The sequence below is a fragment of the Hydractinia symbiolongicarpus genome, chromosome 4, assembly GCF_029227915.1.
Source record: "Hydractinia symbiolongicarpus strain clone_291-10 chromosome 4, HSymV2.1, whole genome shotgun sequence".
Lineage (NCBI taxonomy): Eukaryota > Metazoa > Cnidaria > Hydrozoa > Anthoathecata > Hydractiniidae > Hydractinia > Hydractinia symbiolongicarpus.
Window position 1 is genome coordinate 14,185,522 of NC_079878.1, and position 21,459 is coordinate 14,206,980.

A 21,459-nucleotide genomic window follows, 5' to 3' on the forward strand; every position below is an offset into this window, starting at 1 on the left:
AAACTGTTCGAATGAAATTAACAACACATTGTGTCACAATGAAAAGAGCAATAAAATTTTAGTCGCATTTTGTTAATAATGTAATCGCACGTGAACAATAAAATTTAATGATGCATTACGCTAACATAGAATATTGACGAATTTATTTAAGAGTTTTGTAATTAATTTTGTAAGACTTATCAGTATATCGTTGCTTGATAAATTAGTCGCCAAGGATTAAAAAAATATTCGTTAAATGTGAATAATACAAATCTAATGAATTCGATATTCGAATCTGCGTTCTAAAACAATCTATTTCACTAAAACTTCTTTTACACCATTACCACTTCAAAGAATGTTTGAACAAGAGAAATAACGCCAAGGGATTGAAAAAACGTTGAAATATGGAGATGGTCGAATGATAGACGTTCGAATAATGAGAAGAACCATACGAAAATTTTCGGACGGAAAAACTTTCGGATTTTTATGTCCGAAAATTTTTCCGTCCGAAATTTGTGTCTGCGGAAAGTTTTTTTTGTCCGAAATTTTAGTTTTTCTAATTTTTTTAAAAAAGGTCGAGTGCATAGGAAAATCAAAAATGAAAACTGCAGTTTCGGAACTTATATTTTCGTTATTTTCACATCTGAATGAACCTTTTGTAGATCTTAATTTAATATAAGTACACTATAAATCCTTCTAGCCTTCTTTTTATGTCATTTCCCGTAATAATACACCTTTCCCGAATTTCATAAATTACAATAATTATGACGTCATCCAAAATTTTATAACGGTTCTGTGATCTTCAAATAAGGATATTCAGATAGAATATTAAATTATCATGACAAAAATAAAGTTTTTAGAGCAATATAATATTCCGGTTGGATTTTATTTAGATTTGAAGAAAATAATTATTTTGAAAACGAGGCTATTTCTTAGGAAGACTGACTATATAAAGGGTTTGACCGTAACTTTCAGCTCGGGATTGAGGCCCTTAATGAATAAAAATATTTACGAAATTAGGTAATTTGTTCTACCATTTTTAATATCAATCTCCTTAATTGAGTTTGGCATAATTAGGAAATTTGTTAAAGATCTATTTTATTTAAAATTTGGTTAAAATTCGTTCAAAAGATTACCCATACATTTTTTTACTTTAAAAAATCTCGTCCGAAACTTTTTCCGCTGAAATAAAAAGTTGTGTCCGTAAGTTTTTGCGCCGAAAATTTTTAATGTAACCTAGTTCAGTTTCTTGGAATTTTTATGCTGCTGCCAAATAAATGTTTTCAAAAAATATTCTCTTGATAATTGGCCCCTAAAAAACACCCCCGGACAGTTGCCTCCGGACAAATGCCCTCACGCTAACTTCTCCTGAAGAATTTCCACTTCCACTCACCCAGATTCCCATCCAGGATACCTCCCCCCTCTCCCCCTGGATGATTGCCACCTAGATAACGCCAACCCGCCAACCATGGCGGTTCAAAGATTTGATAGTCATTAGTAATCACTTTCCTAGTTTTTTCATTACTGTGCGTGGTAACTTGACATTAGTTCATTGCTTGCTTATTCCATGTTGAATTCAACATCTTACACGGTATGTCTTAAAAATGTTTTTTTAATGGCACATTAACTTAAGAAAATAAGAAAAAACTGTTTTATAACTTGTTGGTATTTGAGTAACTTGAACTCCAAATCCACTTGCTACGTTATAATAAATAAAATATACAATTTATTTTATATTTACAAGTATCAAAGGAATCCGTCGCCTACATGTATGTTTATAACGAAATAATATTGGATATAAAGCAGCAAATCATTTCTTGTAACAACAAACGTTGGATTTGACATGTGTTCTTTCATGTGTGCGATACTCATTTATAAGAAATCTCACATTATTCTGATAGAAATACGGTACAAAACACATACTACCAACCTCGTCCCCAGGATTTTTTAGGTTGTTCTTATATCGGGACAAACCTTAAAAAGGAATACAGACAAGGTTGGTACGTTGCATTTTCGTTATACTGAACAGCACTTGTCACTTTTTACACTCGTCTCATCAACAACGCTTTTACTAATGTCCACAAAATCGCTATCGGGATAAGATTTTCTTTCTGAAATCATTTTTTGATGCAATTAGTCCAGGAGCTCATAACAGAACTTTAGGTCCCATTTTCTACAAAAGGTTTGACCCTCTAAATAGGTTGGTAGTATCACGGACAATAAAAATCACATGGTCAGCTGACCCAATTTGGGGGCGTTTGGGTCCCAGGCCCCTAAAATTACCCTAATTCGAGACTCCTATTTGGTCCCATAATTCTCAAAGCTTAAAAGTTAGTAACGTGTGTCATTATATGAGAGAATCTGAAAGATGATAAAGCTTACCGAAAAATTGGGTCTTAAGACTGGGTCAGACCCCCCTCAAAGACCATATTTAGGACCTTAATTTGTCCCCATAAGCTACAAACTCCAAATTTTGCACAAACATTCTCTAACATAGTGTAATGTCAGTGGTCATAAAGCTGACCAAAAATTTGGGTCTCTTGGCCTAGTCAGACCGCGTCTCGCCCCATATCTCTATTTTTAATGCGGAGGAGAAGCAATAGAAAAACATTTGTCTTATTTCCAATGTGTTCAGGGCCTTAACTTATTTTTAGAATTTTTTTAAATAGAATAGAACGTTTTCGTCCAAATACAACAGGAAACCGACATAACAAACCAGACAGTGAAAGAAAAAAGTTAAGAGAAGCAGTTATTTTGAAGCAAGTGAAGTAAAAACGTGAACAAATTACCGGGATATTTGCATATTAGACTATCAAATATAGAAAATTAGAAACTTTAGATAAAATGTGATAGATAGAAGATATGACAGGTAAAGATATATGTAATTATATCAAGTTTTTAGTTACTGCATGTTGTAGTCAGTTTCGGATGATAAGTCAAAAAAAGTTTTAATAGTCTGTTGTTGAACTGAATTTTTTAAACATATATTTTGTCAATTTTTACTTCATTGATTGAATTTCTCATTTCGTAGAATTTTCGAACAAAGAAATATTCAATAAGATCAATGAAAGCGATGGTAAGAGGAAAACATAATTAATTAGAATACATTAATTTAAGATAACCAATAACAAGTTATTATTGTGATATTTTGCAGATGTTGTAGCTACTGTAGATGACAATTTAAATGCAAATGGAAATACTGACAGTGATGGTAAGTTGAAGATGCTTTAATGTAAATGAGACCTTCTTTGATTTACATACTTGTTAGATTATGTTGAAGCCTTGTAAATATTAATTCCTTTGTACATTTTTACGTTCTAATTATATTAACTGATTTTTTACGCTATTTACAGAAGAATTACAATATATCTTCATATTAACGTTTTGTTGTTTTGTATATTATATTTAAGTGACATGGCGTATTGTATTTATACAATATATTTAATGTTTTTGAAATCACTGCTTAATCGGAACACCTAAATTTCCGTAAAACCTTCTTTTCACCACAATTAAAACCGTTTTTGTCAATTTTGTAACTTTTAGAACGATGCTGTGTGCTGCATGTTGGTGATGGATACAAAGTTGGCAAAATAAATCTCTTCAATACGGAAACCCTGGGAAAGTGCAAATCTATCTTAGTTACACGTAAAAATGGAAATCTAAAGTACAAGGATACGCAACTTCCTGGCTTTGTGAATAAAATTCAAGGATTTCATTTAAATTGTTACAAAAGATTTATAGCATTGTCTGAAACACAGAGAAAAAATCTCCCCAACGATAAGAAAGTATCTAAAGCTGTCCCTTTAACCCGTTCAAAAATTTCCATAACAGTGCAATCATCTTCAACAGGAGTGTTTTCAAAGATATGTATTTTCTGCATGCGAAAGGAAAAGAAGCACAAAAATTTAAAGCAAAAATTAAATGCAGCATCTACAGAGAATTTTCAAGAAAATATAAAAAAGTATGCACGTTGGTTGGAAGATAAGCCTATGTTAGTGCGAATCGGAAATGAAGATTTTGTAAGCAAAGAAATATACTACCATGGAATGTGCAGGGTCAGTTATCAAAGCAAGGCCGAAAAAACACCATTGGCAATACAAGAGAGGAATGAAAAAGGGATGGAAAGACAAAAACTTGAAACATCCTGGCATACTGCGAGAGGGATTCACTGCAAGGCTTTTGAAGGTGTTTGTGCTTATATTGATGATCACATCCTAAAAGAAAAAGATGTTATCTTACTCAGCGAGCTAAAAAATCAATATCACATGTTACTAGCAGAAATCGGGAATGAAGCATTCGAAGATATTGAATCGTCTTCAGCAAAACTTGAGCAAAAATTATTAAAGCATTACAAAGAAAGTATACAAATCATGAAGGGGAAAACAAGACGTGGAAACTTGATATTCTGCAGCACCATTTCCGAAGAAGAAGCTTTCAGGAAAGAGTACTCGATGAAGACAAAATTGAAAGCGAAGATTAGAGATGTAGCGTTTGCATTAAGGTCTGCCATAATGGAAATTGAAAAATGCCCTATACCCGATGAAGTGACATTTGCAGATATAAAAAAAGGTGAAGTTGAGGCACCAAATGAATTAATTGAATTTTTCAGTTACCTTATTGGTGGTCCTGACCAACGCATAGTAAAGTCAAATCAGAAGCAGAGGCGCATAAAAAGTATTGCTGACGATGTCATATTTGCTGCAACATCAGGAAAAAAAAAACCTGCAAAACATTTGCAGCTTGGACTGGCAGTGAAAAGCATTACAGGAAGCAAAAAAGTGATCGAAATGTTAAATAGACTTGGACACTCTGTTAGCTATAGCATTATCGAAGAACTAGAAACAGAATTAACTTTTACATCAACAAAGGCCGGGAATGCCACACCACATGGTATGAAACTAATGTCAAGTCTTGGAACAGGCGTTGCATTCGACAACTTTGACAGATTTGTTGAAACTTTAAGTGGAAAGGATACCTTGCATGATACTGTTGGGATAGCGTACCAAGTTGTGTCACAAAATAATGACAAATCATTGGAAGAAGATGACGATTCTACCCTTGGCAATTCTCAGCTATCTGGAAAGAAAAAACGTAGATCATTTCTGGCTGTAGGATTAGACATAGAGCCGTACAGAAAAAAACCTAAGATGTTAACAAGAATAATGCTTCCACTAGATGACCAGAGAAGGGCGTCAGAACCCCTTTCATATATCAAAGCACGCATGTACGATACCTTGTGGATGATGGATTTTTATTTTTCACCCGACACTACACCAATGTGGGTTGGCTGGAATTCTATAATTTTTCAAAATACCAACAATCTGCAAAAAGTTTGGTACCTGCCACAAATTAATCAGTCTCCAACTTCTATAGCTGTAGTAGCAGAAACATTGAGGCGTGCACAGGTGATTGCGAATGAATGTGGTAAAAAAAACATTTCAGTAACATATGATCTTGCGATTGCCAAAGTGGCTATGCAACTTCAAGCAGAAGAATCTCCAAAGTTTGACAATATATTTGTCGCTCTAGGTGCATTCCATGTAGAGATGGCCATGTTTAGCGCATTTGGCAAGTACATCGCTGAATCTGGTGGTCCGCATATCCTAAATGAAGCTGGTGTGATTGAAAAAGGTTCTCTCAAGTCATTTTTACTGGGAAAGTGTTACAAGAGAAGTAAATGATGTCACCAAATACTTGCACTTGCAATGGAGATTCTTCATTTTCAATATTTTCTTCAAGAAAGAGAGGAAATTCAATTAAAAGAAGATATCCAAGAAGAAATCAAGTTCATAAAATCCCAAGAACCCTTGAACTTGCATGAAGGACATGAAGTATCCAAAGAAGTCAACAATGTCTTGCGTGAATACAGTCAATTCAGGCAAGATACAGAGAAAGGAAATCATGGTGCAACAGCACAATATTGGATGGGGTACGTCGAGATGATTCGACTTTACCATGATTTTAGTAGAAGCTTGAGGGATGGAAACTTTGATCTGTATGTGTGCTGCTTGCCTAAAGTCGCAAACTATTTCTTTAGCATGAACCATCCAAATTACGCTCGTTGGATTGTCCGTTATCATGATAATCTTCTCAAACTAAAGGACTCTCATCCCGAGGTTTACACTGAATTTCAAAGGGGATTATTTTCGCTGCGAAGAACCCAAAAGTCATTCTCAAGATTACCAATCGACTTGACATTAGAGCAAACGATAAATGCAGATGCTGCATGTCAGCGAAAAGGTATATCAGCTTTAACAAATTCTATTTCTGCTCGTCAACGATGGGCACAAAGTCATTCTATTCGAACAAGTATTGTGTCATACGTGTTTGAAAATTTGGGGATGACAAAACAGGAAGACGTGTCTCAAGATTTAAAGGCCAGCAGAATGCGACAAAATTCTAAAGATTTACATCAAGTTATAAACATGGTCAAGGAAACCATGAATCCATTTAACGATGCTATTGAAAAACAATATCTTTTTAATATAGCATCAGGAAAAGCAGCCTCACCAGACACAACAAAGTTTTTGCTCAACATCGTTAGTGTTGGAAGCAAAGCACGTGATAAATTTATTGACGAATGTTCTAAAGATCCAGCAAGATTCGAAAAACCTATACGAAGACAAACATTACACACATTTGCAACTGGGGGAACGAAGTATAATATTAAAGCTGCTGACAACAAAGTGGTTGCTGTAACGATGATGAGAGATTTGTTTGGTAGCATCTTGTACCATTCGCTACAAAGGAAAATTGATATGGCAGAGGTACTGAAGTATCCTCTAACACCTGTCCCTTTATCTCTTGGACATGTTGATGGCAAAATGCAAAAGACCCCTAAAGTCAAATTATTGAACGAGTTAGAAGCAAAAGTAAAAACTGACGATCCAAATCGCGTCGATGTTAACATAATTGATGGAATGTTTTTCCTACATCTTTTTGTTGACCTTCCAGCAACATTTGGAGCTCTGGCAACATTCATTTTGAAACGCGTTTGTGCTAGCAAGGGAAACATCATACATTTTGTTCTAGACAAAATGGTACACCCGAGTATCAAGGATTGTGAAAGGGATTTGCGATGTACTGAGAGACATGGAGCTTATCAGATAACTGGACCTGAGCAAAAAAGACCTTCAAACTGGTTGAATGCATTGAGAAATGATCACTTCAAAGCAGCATTGGTGGAGTTCTTAGCCTTCTTTTGGGAAAACAACATGCATTCAACAGTACTTGGAAACAAAACAGTCATAATGAATCGCAATGATACCTGCTACATGTTTAGAGTTGAAGGAGAGATCGTGGTCAAAACCGAGATCGTTAAATTGTTTTCAACTCATGAAGAAGCTGATTCCAGAATTTTGTACCACCTATCTTCGATTCAAACACCAGCAAACGTTGTGATAAGAACCATAGATACTGACGTGCTGATAATTGCTCTTGGCTGCCTTAGTAAGTTACCTAACAGCTTGAATATTTGGATGGAAACCGGTGTTTACACTAAAAATACATTAAGGTACATAAGTATTAATCAAATATACCAGAAATTGGGCAAAAATATTTGCATGGCCTTGCCAGCATACCATGCTTTCACTGGATGTGACTATACAGCATCGTTTAGTAGGAAAGGAAAAATTCGACCTTTCAAACTACTAGAAAAAAATGAAAGTGTGCAAGATGTATTTAAACAGCTAGGAACAAATCTTGATGTCACAGATGACGCTTTTGCAACGTTGGAAAAATTTGTATGCAGCATGTATGGAAAAAGGAATCTATCATCTGTAGATGAAGCTAGGTTGGTAATGTTTTTGGAAAAGTATAAACCAAAAGGAGAAAATGAAGCAATTTCCTGTGTTAAAAAGTTTGATGGAAGTTCTCTACCACCTTGTTTACGAGTGTTGCGTCAAAAGATTTATCGAACAAAGTATGTTGCACAGTTATGGATGTCATCAATAACGTCCGAGCCTCCAAATCACCTTCCTGAAGACATGGGTTGGCTGCTGAAAGATGGCAGCTATATCATTAAGTGGTACGAAGGCGAAATGTCTCCAAAAGCAGTAGATGTCACCAGCAATGAAAATTATTATGGATTCTCCAGAGAAGTAGAAGGTAAAATTTTGGATATTAAGTTTTACAATCTAGTCACTTAGTTTTTTAATTATTACTCGGAAGCAATTCTTTATTTCCGCTACTGCCGCCGCTATTTTAAATATTAAAAGTATTTCATTCTCCTTAAGATTTTGAAGGGTTTGATGAACTGTCAAGTGATGACGATTCAGACAGTGATGACGAAACTAGTGACGAAGACGTGTAATGATAATTTAAGGTTAGATTTTTTTTGTGGGATATGACAAAAAATTTACAGAATAGGATTCAATGTCATATATTCTAGAACTGAGTAACCTTTTTAATATTTTTTAATGTTGTATTGTAGTTTAAACTAGATCTTATGACTGAATGACATTTCTCATCTTTAGATGCTGATGCAGAACAATATCAATCATGCTGCTATAACCTATTGTACATATTTATATTTTATTAAATGCTATCAGAGCATTTCTTTTTTAATTTGATATCGCTAACTATTGTCTGACCTGATCAAGAGACCGTAATTTTTGGTTTGCTTTTTGCCAAATCACAATAGTCTTACAAAATTTTAAGTTTGTACCTTATGAGGTCTAATTTGAGTCCCTGTTCAGATCTTTGTCTGACCTGCTGATAGGACCGCATTTTTTGGTAAGCTCGACCATTTATGTATTACATAGTTAGTATAGAACACAAATATTGAGTTTGGGCTTTGTAGTCATTGGTTTTTTTTACCCTCTAAAAGTTGTTTAAAATAGGGATTTGGGGCGAGACTTGGTCTGACTAGGCCAAGAGACCCAAATTTTTGGTCAGCTTTATGACCACTGACATTACACTATGTTAGAGAATGTTTGTGCAAAATTTGGAGTTTGTAGCTTATGGGGACAAATTAAGGTCCTAAATATGGTCTTTGAGGGGGGTCTGACCCAGTCTTAAGACCCAATTTTTCGGTAAGCTTTATCATCTTTCAGATTCTCTCATATAATGACACACGTTACTAACTTTTAAGCTTTGAGAATTATGGGACCAAATAGGAGTCTCGAATTAGGGTAATTTTAGGGGCCTGGGACCCAAACGCCCCCAAATTGGGTCAGCTGACCATGTGATTTTTATTGTCCGTGATACTACCAACCTATTTAGAGGGTCAAACCTTTTGTAGAAAATGGGACCTAAAGTTCTGTTATGAGCTCCTGGACTAAATCTACGAATGACTTCTTTGAAAGCACGTTCGACATTTATGGATTCTAAAGCTGACGTTTCTATAAACAACATGTTGTTCTCTGCAGCAAACTCCTCCGCAGCCTCTTTTTCAACTGTTCGAAGATGTTTCAAGTCACTCTTATTGCCAACTAACATCAATACTGTATCAGTTTTTGCATTCTCTTTTATATCGGCTATCCATTTTTCTTTATTATAAAAACTTCTTATTTGTGTTACATCGTACGTTACCATAGCAGCTGCAGCACCATTATAAAATACACGTGATATGGCTTGAAAACGCTCTTGGCCGGCTGTGTCCCATATCTAGAGTTTAAAATTAGTTGGTTGATCAATATTTAAGTCACGCCCTGGAGGTAAGTGGTTTAAATATTTTTCGTATTTCTTCGTGAAAGAAATAATCGAATGGAATTGTTATCATTAACTTTGTAAACTGCACCGTTACGGAGTTTAGGAAGAATCTCTCGCGGACTATCCATTTTCTTCTATCAACAGGAGTTTTCTTAGTAGAGAGAATAAGTGAGTCGAGTCAGTATAATTTTTATTTTATTTGCTTTTTCACCCATTCGATAAAAGCAGAAAGTAAACTGATGTAATGTGAAAACGTTTCTCGTTAATCAAGGATTGTTTTCAAATGATCTTTTAAGCTAATAAAAATAGAGAAAACAATCTTGACAGATCTTAGATTAATTTTTATGGACCCACCACTTTGAGATGTGTAGGTTTTTGCTAAACTTCGCCTCAGGTTCTTTTTTGCTTTTTTCGATATCAGAATACATGGAAAAATCTCTGGGAAAAGGTTGCTGCTTACCAACCTCGTGCACAGCACCTCTTTTTGTGTTTTGATGTTGGGGAAATGTAGCATAATTGCTGGTGCTGCAGTCTATGCTTAAGATTTCTGAGTGTAAAAACAGCTGGGATCAAGGCTCTCTACCTCAAGCTGTCCCCGATATCAAAGAAGCAAAAAGAAACTCTGGGAATGAAGTTAGTTGCTTACTTGCACTTTCACTGTCTTTCCATCAATCAGCATCACTTTTGTTGCGAAATCTACACCAATAGTTGATTTCGATTCAGTGTGAAATTCGTTATACGTAAACCGCGAAAGCAAACAAGACTTTCCGACACCCGAATCTCCAATCAAAACAATTTTGTAAAAATAGTCTCCAAACTCACTCATTTTTTTTCACCCAAACACTAAAAACAAAACAAAAAATAGAGCTCGTTATTTTATGTGCGACATAAGTGAAACATGTAGGTCAAATTTTTTTTATTTTATTTTAATTCTATACCAGTTACTGGCGGCGATTGCATCGCCATTTATGAATTTATTTTTAATCAGTGAATTTGTTATTGACTGTCATGACATTAAACAGAAGATACAGTAACCCGTCGCTTAACCTGATTTTTCTAGTTCTCGAGTTAACAAAAGTTTGGCTAATCTGAAGTAACGTAATTCCTCTTTTTATTCCTCTCCCTTTATTCAGCCTCCTAATAAGCCCCCCTCCAGCAACTTAAAATGTTAGTTAGCTCCCTCCCTTTATTTATCCCCCTCCTAAAGTCAAAGAAATTCGATATTATTCGTTGATTTAACGTCATATACAACGATGTCCATATGCTACAGCTTTAATTCTTTCTCTCCAAGTTTTGTTTGCAAAATATTGATGGTTCTTTTTTTTTACAACGGGCTGTGCATGTTCCAGGCACTACATGTCCATCTTCCAATTTTCTGTGACCAGTTGGAAGGTTGCATGGAAGACGTAGAACTTCTTCTGTTAGATGAAGATGATGTTGAAACAGATGAAGTTAACAGTATGTATTAATTTGAAAAATACATATTGTATTTAAAATTCTATAATTTATCTACCCTCTCCCTTTATTTAAGCCTTTGTGTTAAGCCCCCCGTCTAAAACCTCCAGAATTTTATAAGCAGCCCGGGGCTAAAAAGAGGAATTACGGTATGTGAGTTATCGCCGATTTTTCCTCCATGAGTATAAAATGGATGAAGAAGCATTGAGTGGTCCGTTTTATGTCATGCCATTCTTCGGAATGCGCGGGAATTGAGGTTATTGAATCGATTCTTGACGCCTTTAAGGATCTTATATATATTGATTCATCAATGTAAATTTGGAGGTCGTACTTGGAGGCAAAAACACGAGATTTACGGGATTTTATATTGTTGACGCGCTAAGAAAATGTTCATTTTTCAAAAACTTCGAAAGCGAAGAAAAATCTTCTTATAAAAATAAAAAGTCCTGAAACACGAAATGTTCGAATTACGAATAACCAACAACTCTTATAAAAAAGTATACAGGCAAAATCCAAATAAAGCACAAAAAACAGTTTGAAAACAGGATACTCCAGTATTCAAACTAAGAGGCGACAACAGTATGTGTGTTCGTTAACTTCAAAACAGTGAATTTCCAAAACTTGCTTTACGATAGTTGGTCCAGTGAGAACAAAATGTCTTACACCATAGAGGAATAAAGGGAGATTTTCACGAAGCGAATTGAACGGTGAATTCGCCGACAAATCTATCTGTGCATGCGAAGTTTTATTTGTTTTCATTTTATCTCGAAAAATTCGCTTCGCCGAAAAGTAGACACAGTTCGTACTTCTCAGCGGCGGAATATTACGTTGTAAACTTTTAGCGAATCAGAGCGCAATATTCAGTGCTTATTCTTAGAAAAACTCATTACTAGAAAAAATTTAAAATAACAAAATAAAACAACTATGTGGTTTTTCAGTATTTTAAATTTGCCACATGTTTTTTTTTCCACGTGAAAATTAAAAAGACATTTCGCAGCTAATTCGCCGCCGGATTCGCCATTCATAATTCGTTCCGTGAAAATCCCTCTTAATAAAAATAATATTATATCTACACAAACAATGAATCTACGCCAGGTGTCGCATGATGTGCATATGTGCAGACTGGATTCCAGGTTGGATCCCCTAGCTACTTTGTATCGTGTTATTACTGCTACGATGAAGTTACAAAATTTCTTATAATCAGAAAAAGCGACAACTAGCGCAAATAAGGTCACAAAAAACTGCGAAGTAAACAACCTTGATTACTGTAAATCTTTTCAATCAGGCATACAATTTACGCCAGTTGTTAGAACCTTATCTGATTTAACAAATCGAGAATATATATCTTGTCAATACTATTTCTACCTACCTTCTGCAAACGTAATTAAGCTCAACATATCAATGAATATTCCAACAAATTAAATTCTTGACTATCTATACGATCTTTATCAGTTGAAAAATGTCAACAACGAGAACAATATTGATATGAAAATTTCTGAGGCAATGCATGGATTAACTGGGATTATACATGATTATAGCAGAACGAAGAGTGTGGCGACGACGAAGCTCACTACGAATACAATAAGTTGGTCAACACTTGTTAAATACTTTGTTGATAAGAAGATAAAAAAGGAGAAAACAGGGAATTAACAACCTATTCTCCAGGACTTTGCTTGCTGCTACAGATCCGCGCTGTCCTAAATCACGAAGAGAAAAAAATGCGCTGGGAACGCAGTTGATAAAACGGTTTAAACAGGAAATTAGTTTTATATCAAATTTTTATTTATCTTAAACTGTGTTTGTATTTTTACATTTGTTTATCTTTGCTGAACACGTCTAGTATAGTACTACTTAGACACAGGGTTAATAATTAGTTTTTGCCTAAAAAATATTTGTGATTTTCCTTTCATGAAAATCAACTTTACATTTAAAAGTTTGAGTCCTTGAGAAGGCAAAATACTAGAGTGAGAACCTGTCCCCACGGTACTTTGTCTTTTGATAAAATATATGGGGTCTTGAGGGTGAGGTAAAAAAGGGTGTCATAACAAAAATTAAATTTAAGAAAATTTCTTATCAAGTATAAACAATTCCAACATAGTACAAAATATCTCCTACATATTATGCATAAAAAATTCAAATTACACAGATTTTATATTTCTATAAATGGATATATTACATTTAAGTTTTTAATCATGCAGTAAATATATATTAAAAAAAATGAATAAGATCATTAAAAACTTTTGGCTGAAAGTTTCTCTTTGGGGTTTAAAAAGGAGACCTAGATAAGAATAATAATAACTTTATAAAATGGTATACAAACCTATATGAAAATTGTAAAAAATGTTTTGTAAAGACTAATTCTATACACACTAATTTTTAAATTTTAAATTTTGAAAGAAAAATATATATAAAGGTCTATAAAATGTCAAAATACAATATACCAACTAACTATATATACATAAACATCTTTGGTTTTTTTAAAATATTTCTAAAGAATAAAAGAAGTTGCAGTTCATCTAACAGCATGATTTCGTTTGGTTCAACTCTGTCTTCAGTTCAACTTTCTCGTCTGTTGTTCTCGTATGTGGGACTTGCTCCTTCATCTTGCTCAGCTGAATCTCGTGTACTTTTCTTATCGTAGAATTAAATGCTTCCTCAACGTTGGTGGAATCCAATGCTGATGTTTCTATAAACATCATCTTGTGCTGGTCAGCAAATTCTTGAGCATCTTCAGTATTAACTGCTCTAAGATGCTTTAAATCAATTTTATTGCCAACTAACATAACAATAATATCTTCTTCAGCATGCTCACGCAACTCCATCAACCAACGTTCAATGTTATTGAAACTTCTCAGTTTTGAAATATCATATGTGATTAACGCACCAACAGCTCCTCTATAGTACGCACTTGTAATCGCTCTGTATCTCTCTTGGCCGGCAGTGTCCCACACCTTTAAAGTAAAATACAACCACATACAGTTTAGATCTTATTTTTAGTCAGAGAAACTCACCTTGACCTCTAAATTTCAACTCAAGTGGACTTAAGGAATTTATGCACCATAACATAGACGCTACAACAGGGTTTTCAAAGTGTGAGAGAGTTATCTTCCATGAGGGCTATTTTGATCAGTTTGCAATGTTTTATATACTATTTAACAAGTACTATATAACAAGTCTTTTACATGTCATACCAATTGGATGCAATTTTTATTGGGGGTAGGGGAATATAGTATCTAAGGACTGTTTAGAACATTTAAAAACGATGCAATTGTGTATTGGTGGTTGTGGTAATTAAAATTGAGATTTTTTTAAAAAAACGTTTGGGTGGGGAGGGTGTTATCGGGCAGAGGCAATACATGGCCCCAACAGTCAACAACGAAAAAGCATTCCTGTATATTACCAAGCGATTTTTGCTTGTGCCGCTATAGTTTAGGAAGAGATGTTTCTTCACAAAGCTTTTTTATGCCTTCTAAGTTTTTTTATTTGACCAGGAAAATAATCATTGTACAAGTAGTACATGTTTTGTGTATAAAGCCAATTTTGAAGCTAAACAAAAGCTTTAAAAATTTTTTGTTTAATATTAAAAGTATATCTGGAATATATATCATAAGAACCTGCGCTTTGATTGTTTTCCCACCAATCTTTATGCTTCTGGTGGCAAATTCAACACCAATGGTAGATTTTGATTCTGCATCAAACTCGTTACGTGTAAAACGTGAAAGTAAACACGATTTTCCAACACCAGAGTCTCCTGTCAGAACAATCTTGTATAAAAAATCATATTGGTCATGCACAGAAACCATTTTTAAATAGTTATATACAGCTAAAATAACAAATATGAACTGTTATTAACTGATAGCTATTTTCAACCAGTTTATACAGGAAATCTGCAGCGCTGATTGGGTAAAAAGCCTTAACAGCAGGTTTTTTACAGCGCAGTACAACTTTTTACCTTGTAGAAACCATAATGGTAGCTATAAATGTAAACAAACATTGCCAGAGAATCAAAACATAGCTACATACAGACTTGAATCACTTTGCCAGAAAAACAACACAAGAAATGTTGACAACCCAGGTTTGATGGTTTACACATAAAAAATGTGTTTTTTAATATATAAACATACATCAGCACAAAGAGCAATTAGAAAACATTCTTCTTCTGAAGAATAATAAACTCTGCTTTAAAATACATTTAAAAAAATTCTATAATGGTTATTCGGATGTTTTGTTTTCTCTTTATGTACATATTTTGAAAAATTGATACAATAAAATTTAAATCGAATGTTTTCTTTTTTAACAAAACCTGGCAATCTTGTCACATGTAATTCTTTAAAAAATAATCCTGCTTTTACAAACCCAAACAAAATAGCTACTAGTTATTAAAGACAATTTCAACTATTTTATCTCTTTAGACCTTGGGTAATATTTCTCGGTATAAATAGACAAAATAATTTATATTGTATTCGTATAACACACCATTCTATGTTAAAAAATGGTTAGCTGGAAAGGTTAACTCTATTAAGGATACATGAAAAACCTACCATTCTTGCGAATACTGGCTATACTTCCAAAACTGTGAAATAAAATTTATTAAAGCATTATTTTCTGGTAGTCAGATATCATATGGTGCTATATGGTGCTATATGTTGTCATAAATTAATAAAGGGTGAAACCTTTAAGGCTCTCCATCTTGGGTGCTATCCTGTTTAGGAATTCAGCTTTAAGATCAACAGCTCTCATCCAAAAGTACACCACAGCATGTTCCCTTTTGCAATGTAACTTTAAAACTTGATTGCAAGGTGGTAGTGTTGCAAGATTGATTATTTTATTTTATTTTTTATTCTTTTGATTAAAGAGTTGACATTGTGCATCATCTACACTTTTTAATTTTTGACTGTAGAGCAAACAGACATATTATTCCAGCTGCCTGAACAAGTCTTCTAATGACTCTTCATCAGAACCAAGATCAGCAAACGATGCTTCAAACTTTTGATATTTTTCAAGAATTTTCCAACAGATGGCTTTTCCTATTCGAAAAAAGGAAGATAAATAATCGTTGCCTGTAAAAGCATGCAAACCAATCAATGCTAAACATCTTGATAACGAGAAATCAATTACTCCAAGGAAGATGAGTTTCCTGCTTTTTTCATACCCACTGTCAACAATTACCCTATCTTTTTCATTGGCTAAAAGTGACAGGCACAATATGACAATGTCTGTGTTGCCTGTGGGTTATTTAACAATGACATGGTGTTCATGGGATTATTGTAAGTACTCCACAGCATGTGCCGCAACAGCTTCTTCCTGCGTACTTAGCAAACTGTCAAACTTAAAAATTCCTGACAAAGTAACTAACTTGCATTCATTATCTCTTGAAAGGAAAAAGGGTGTTGCAGTTAATGGCTTCTAAAGCTCAGGATTTTTCATTTTGCAGTGTCTGGAAAATGAGCTGTATAAGTCTTGTTTTGTTTTGGCCACATGACAAAAACTTCAAAAAATTGGATCTTGGTGATTTAATGATGATACTTTGCAATGTACCTCTTTTTGCTCTCTCAGCATCTTTAAATGCGTTTAAAAAAAAAGCTGTCAGCAACAACATCGACACCATTATAACAAAGATAAAAATTTCCAGGAAAGATCTTCATAGCTGGCAGTCATTGTTCTCATCAGTGCCATCAAATCAACAATTAACGCCATTTTGCTTTTTTCAAACACTCTCTCTTCTGATATGTTACTTCTTGAGAATATCTGTTTCTGGAGCATGCTTTTGTTGGTCTTTTTCATTAACATATTGACATATTAAAGCTGCTCTCATTATCTGTGACACAAAATCGTGTCATGATTTTGAGAAAGCTTTGGAGTATCCACTTGCTGACCCGCTTAGTTTGTGTACAGCAGACGGATACTCCAAAGCTTTCTCAAAATCATGACACGATTTTGTTTCACAGATAATGAGAGCAGCTTTAATATGTCACGATTTACAACTACAGTCTTTCTTCCTTCTTTAGTTGTTTTCTTCTTGGTAGATTGGAAACTAAGGATTTTTTCTCCTTTAATCGATCCATTAATATACCCCGTCCAACCCATGCTAGCATGGAAAACGAACGTTAAGCCAAGAATGATGAATGATGATGATGGAAGGGAACTTCTTTTCTTCTTAGTATTTCATATGGCTCCCATCCTATAACAACAAATGTTCTTAGTATGGCTGATGATCACTAATGACCCACCTTCGGTGAGTCAGGCTAATGACTCACAGAGTCAGTTTAAAAATTCAAAAATTAAATATCTTATCTTAAAAATAGGACACTCCTTTAGTAATCCCCATTTTTGTTTTCATATTTGTTTGATTTCTCTGTGAAGTTTCACATAAGGACGACAGAAATTAAGAATTCTGGTTAGAACCTTTCCGGGTGATACTTGACTTCCTTTAGAGCCTTGTCTATAAAAAAATTATTGAACACCTTTTCAAATTGCCAACTCTAAGTTGAAGGTACGGATATTAAAACCTTATGGCATAAAAATGACACCATTCAAACCTGCTTCACTTGTGCACTAAAACGGTGTCTCAGTTTTGCTTTTTAATGTAGCTCTGCATTTATATCTGAACAATTCATTTTGAAGAAAAATATTACATATTATTTGAGAACTCAGCATACCCAAAAAATAAATATTTTATTTTTGTCTTCATGTTCATAAATGCTTGAAATGTTGGGTGTATCAATCAAAAATTGTTTTTGATACATCAAGATATATAGTTTGTCAACAAACTAAAATTTAATGTATCAAAAAATTGACAAAAACAACAATTTAGGTGTTTCATGTATCCTTAAAGATTGCTTTCCACTTCAAGAAAATTTTCAACAGAACAAAACGGAACAAAAAAGCTTCTGAGCATGGGTATCTAAAATTTGTATATCAAGTGAATGAAAATTTTTTAATCTATTCCGTTCCGCTGAAAATATTTCTTAAGTGTAAAACAGCATAAAGGCTTCTTTTGTTCAGTAAAGCCAGCGTTGGATGGGGTGAGTTTGTTATATTAAAAAAGTTAGTTGCCTAAATAAAAGAAAAAGAAAATCCAAGTGGTAGCATAGGAATTTTTTGTATTTATTCAAATTCTGGTCTGCAGAATATATCACCTGTTTCGCAACAAGTAATAACATAATATTTCATACATTTTAACCAATATTCAAAATATAAACATAAAAATAAAAAAATATATATAACATATAATATTACTAGGTTTTGCACCAAAAAATCAATATAATAACTTCATACATTTCAGCAAATATAAAAGTTTTGTATAAAATTTCTGATAGTTTACAAAGTCCAGGCACCATAGTTGATTTGTGCAATAGAGAAATGCCTCTTGGTATATCTTAGGCTCCTGCACATATGGAGAGTCACTTGTAAGACGGTTTTCAGTCTAGATGTTTTGCGATAGCTCTCCAGAGCCCTTCAATTAGGGGTAGTTGACTCTACATAGCATTAAAAGTTAACTCAGTGGACTTACTATAGTATAACTCACTTAATTTTATGATCTAATGTTTGGCCATTACGTTTCTTACTATACACTGTAATATTTATTCTGCAAATTTTCACTTTCTAAATTTCAATATATTAGGCGGTAGCCCAGGGAAAAATCCATGGGTTCGCCCGTCTATTTTATATCGAATTGTGTACCTCTCGTTACTTGCGCAGCTAAGCTACCATTTTGCGTGACAAAAAGACGGGTATTATAATATAGATAGTTGGTAGCTATATATATACTTCGAAATTATAAAAAATTCTAAAAAAAAAATAACAAAAAGAAATTTATGATATTTGCAAAATAAGATGAAACTCAATACATTCTACATAATAAAAACTGAGGTTACTGGTATTAGCAACAACTAAAAGAATGGGTTACTATTACCTGGGTTATAGTGGCACAGTGTTTGGGGTTCACTGCTCATGGCACTTGCTCTGTGAATTTCCCCTAACCCTTAAAATCTGTAATTTTGTGTATTGCACAAAGTAATGGAAGTACTTTTAACATAGTATCAGAGGAAAAATTGTTAATTTTTTACAAGCAATTTAATGCTTAAGTAACATTTACAAGAGCACTAGAAGATTGGTAGGGATTGCTCAAAATTCAAGGTCTGCACTCCTTAAACAGCAAAGCTTGCACAATGAATTTTATGAAATGATCCTTTTTTCGCAACAGGAACAATACATTTTGGACCCTAATGATCATCAGCATACCATGTGAGCTCTCTAACAATTTCCTGACCAAAGTTTGGTACATACTACAATTTCAATAACTACCTTATATAAATTAACATATAACGTTCTGTTCTTCTCTCTAGAGAACATGGTTTTAGTTATCCCAGTATATACAAACAACATTGAATTTTTCTAGTGAAATTTTTTGGACCATTCTGTCTATTCTACTTGGTAAGTTTTTGTAACATCTTTTGTAAACTTAAATAGAATTGCACATCTGTACATGAAATAAAAAATGAAACTTTTAAGAGAAATTCTAACATGCATTCGAAGATCCTATACTATTATATGCGTGGAAATATTGACACTGTAAATACGGTACAAACTCAATAGAAATATACAGCAATCCTGCTTGGGGGATTATTTTTTCAACCAATTTAAAAATGCAGAACTAGCTAAGTATTTCTTCAAAAATTTAAAATTATTTAACTTATTAAATTTATTCCGTTTACCTCAACTTTTTAAAACGGAAAATGAGCAAACAATTTAAGAGAGCTAGCTAGTGTAGCTCTAGTTAGCACGTTCAGTATCTCGTGCAGCCTTGCGAAGGTGTTTTAGAAGGCCAAAAAAATACCAAGCATAACGTGAAAAGATTATTAGCATAGTACAGCAAGTTAGCTATAGCAGGCTAGCTAGCTACCTGGAGCTAAACAGTGTGGATAGTTCAACTTTCCCAATGTGTCTGGTCGTTGCAAATGCAGAATGTTCTTGTCTCCCGAATTTCCCCGAATTGTGTTATCGGTTAAAGATGGCGGATTTGTTTGTAAACACAAACCGAATCGAGAGGACATGGTATGGCATCTGAGATCCCGGGCAAGTGAGCCGGGATCCCGGTCAAACGGGATGGATATTTGTCCATGTAAACAGAAAAACCCGGTGGCAAAGTACGGAAAAGTTTATGTAACCTTAGAGGAGCAAATAATTATCACTATTAATGCATATCAATGGACATATTTGATTTTGTATCATAGTGTATTAACTTTTAATCCTGTTTCAAGCGTGTGGGAGATTTTAATGAATAATATTTAAATTGGTCAGAAATGATGGAATAACTGAAATTTTCTAAAAATTTGAGAAAATAATTAATAGTGATAACACAGTTTGTTTCAAGCATCAACAGTATCGCTATCTTCTTTTTTCTGTTGTTGGAAGCCATATTTGCTTACATATTCACCCCACCACTTTTAGTTTCCCGCTAATTTTTCTCCATATAAACCCGGGATGGGAAATGACAAATTTACATATAAACCCGAGTTGATATTAACCCACTCTACCGGGAAACTCGATGGGCGAGTTTCCCGGTTCTCATATAAAAAGGCCTCTGAAGGGAACCAAGGCTGGTCGAAATGAATGGTGAACACCTGGCGCACCGGACAGCGAACTGAAGCCAAAAAACGCGACTCGACATCAGCGCTACTGGTTTCTGGTCTCCTGGACAAAGAGCATTTTTTGATATAAGGGTCTTTGACCTAAACGCTCGGAGGTACAGGGGTCTGGAGCCTGGATTATAGTGGGTTATAGTGGCACAGTGTTTGGGGTTCACTACAATGAACGTGTCAACAACATCGAGAACTGTACCTTGACGCTTTTGGTGTTTTCGACGAGTGGTGGCATGGGTCGTGAGTGTAAAACATTTTACAAACGTTTGTGCGAGGTGATGGCTGAGAAAAGAGGTGAAACATCCCAAAGAATAACAGACTTCATACGAACGAAGCTATCGTATAGCCTTCTCCGATCGACATTGCTGTGTTTAAGAGGCTCACGCTCACTAAAGATCGAATACAGCCTGAGTGACATTCATCTGGCCAACTCTCTTTCAAAAGTTGGAGGCACTGATGAATGAGTATTTACTATATTACTATATTTATTAATTAATTTATTTAATGTTTTTAGTTTTGAAGTAAGACAGAATATGTATAATTATGTTGCAAAAAAAAGTAAATGAGCCGCATAACTTCGTAAAACAAAAAAAAAACAGAAACGAAAACTGCAACAACCGCAATAGCTTCCCAAAGATCGCGGACGCTTTTCCGTAACGGAATTTTATTGCAACCGTCGTTCTGGTAAATTGTACAAAATTCTGTCTATGGAGAAACATTTTTCAGCATA

The 21,459-nt window shown here is 34.3% G+C and overlaps 4 protein-coding genes across 5 annotated transcripts; 2 read left to right on the plus strand and 2 right to left on the minus strand.

Annotated features, from left to right (window-relative positions):
- Positions 1–2,125: 2,125 nt before the first annotated feature.
- Positions 2,126–5,660, plus strand: LOC130641476 (uncharacterized). 2 transcript variants are annotated; one of them, XM_057448288.1, is made up of 3 exons: positions 2,126–3,055; positions 3,134–3,190; positions 3,523–5,660. In XM_057448288.1, exon 3 carries the CDS (start codon positions 3,858–3,860, stop codon positions 5,658–5,660), a length of 1,803 nt encoding a protein of 600 aa, XP_057304271.1. In that variant the 5' UTR covers positions 2,126–3,055; positions 3,134–3,190; positions 3,523–3,857. The 2 variants fall into 2 exon arrangements, with proteins under 2 accessions (XP_057304271.1, XP_057304270.1); XM_057448287.1 differs by having other exon boundaries at positions 2,126–3,190.
- A 24-nt stretch (positions 5,661–5,684) lies between these two features.
- Positions 5,685–8,535, plus strand: LOC130641475 (uncharacterized). The gene is made up of 3 exons (XM_057448286.1): positions 5,685–8,085; positions 8,214–8,302; positions 8,454–8,535. The coding sequence occupies exons 1-2, from the start codon at positions 5,685–5,687 to the stop codon at positions 8,288–8,290; spliced, it is 2,478 nt and encodes an 825-aa protein (XP_057304269.1). The 3' UTR covers positions 8,291–8,302; positions 8,454–8,535.
- Positions 8,424–10,456, minus strand: LOC130642256 (uncharacterized). The gene is made up of 4 exons (XM_057449345.1): positions 10,277–10,456; positions 9,212–9,585; positions 8,797–8,885; positions 8,424–8,491 (listed from the first exon to the last, which is right to left on the minus strand). Exons 1-4 carry the CDS (start codon positions 10,454–10,456, stop codon positions 8,424–8,426), a joined length of 711 nt encoding a protein of 236 aa, XP_057305328.1.
- Positions 10,457–13,144: 2,688 nt separating this feature from the next.
- Positions 13,145–15,168, minus strand: LOC130641477 (ras-related protein Rab-11B-like). Its single transcript, XM_057448289.1, has 2 exons — positions 14,700–15,168; positions 13,145–14,036 (listed from the first exon to the last, which is right to left on the minus strand). The coding sequence occupies exons 1-2, from the start codon at positions 14,886–14,888 to the stop codon at positions 13,602–13,604; spliced, it is 624 nt and encodes a 207-aa protein (XP_057304272.1). The 5' UTR covers positions 14,889–15,168; the 3' UTR covers positions 13,145–13,601.
- Between the last annotated feature and the right edge of the window lie 6,291 nt (positions 15,169–21,459).

What these genes read in the sequence shown, in the direction of transcription:
- LOC130641477 (XM_057448289.1), bottom strand. Translation starts at nt 14,888, where the DNA reads ATGGTTTCTGTGCATGACCAATATGATTTTTTATACAAGATTGTTCTG. An exon ending in GGAAAACAATCAAAGCGCAG is followed by an intron (nt 14,037 to 14,699) that starts GTTCTTATGATA and finishes TTTACTTTAAAG; the next exon opens with GTGTGGGACACTGCCGGCCA.
- LOC130641476 (XM_057448287.1), top strand. Translation starts at nt 3,858, where the DNA reads ATGCGAAAGGAAAAGAAGCACAAAAATTTAAAGCAAAAATTAAATGCA.
- LOC130641475 (XM_057448286.1), top strand. Translation starts at nt 5,685, where the DNA reads ATGGAGATTCTTCATTTTCAATATTTTCTTCAAGAAAGAGAGGAAATT. An exon ending in ATTCTCCAGAGAAGTAGAAG is followed by an intron (nt 8,086 to 8,213) that starts GTAAAATTTTGG and finishes ATTCTCCTTAAG; the next exon opens with ATTTTGAAGGGTTTGATGAA.
- LOC130642256 (XM_057449345.1), bottom strand. Translation starts at nt 10,456, where the DNA reads ATGAGTGAGTTTGGAGACTATTTTTACAAAATTGTTTTGATTGGAGAT. An exon ending in GAAAGACAGTGAAAGTGCAA is followed by an intron (nt 9,586 to 10,276) that starts GTAAGCAACTAA and finishes TTTAAACTCTAG; the next exon opens with ATATGGGACACAGCCGGCCA. An exon ending in TTTTAAACAACTTTTAGAGG is followed by an intron (nt 8,492 to 8,796) that starts GTAAAAAAAACC and finishes TATGTACAATAG; the next exon opens with GTTATAGCAGCATGATTGAT.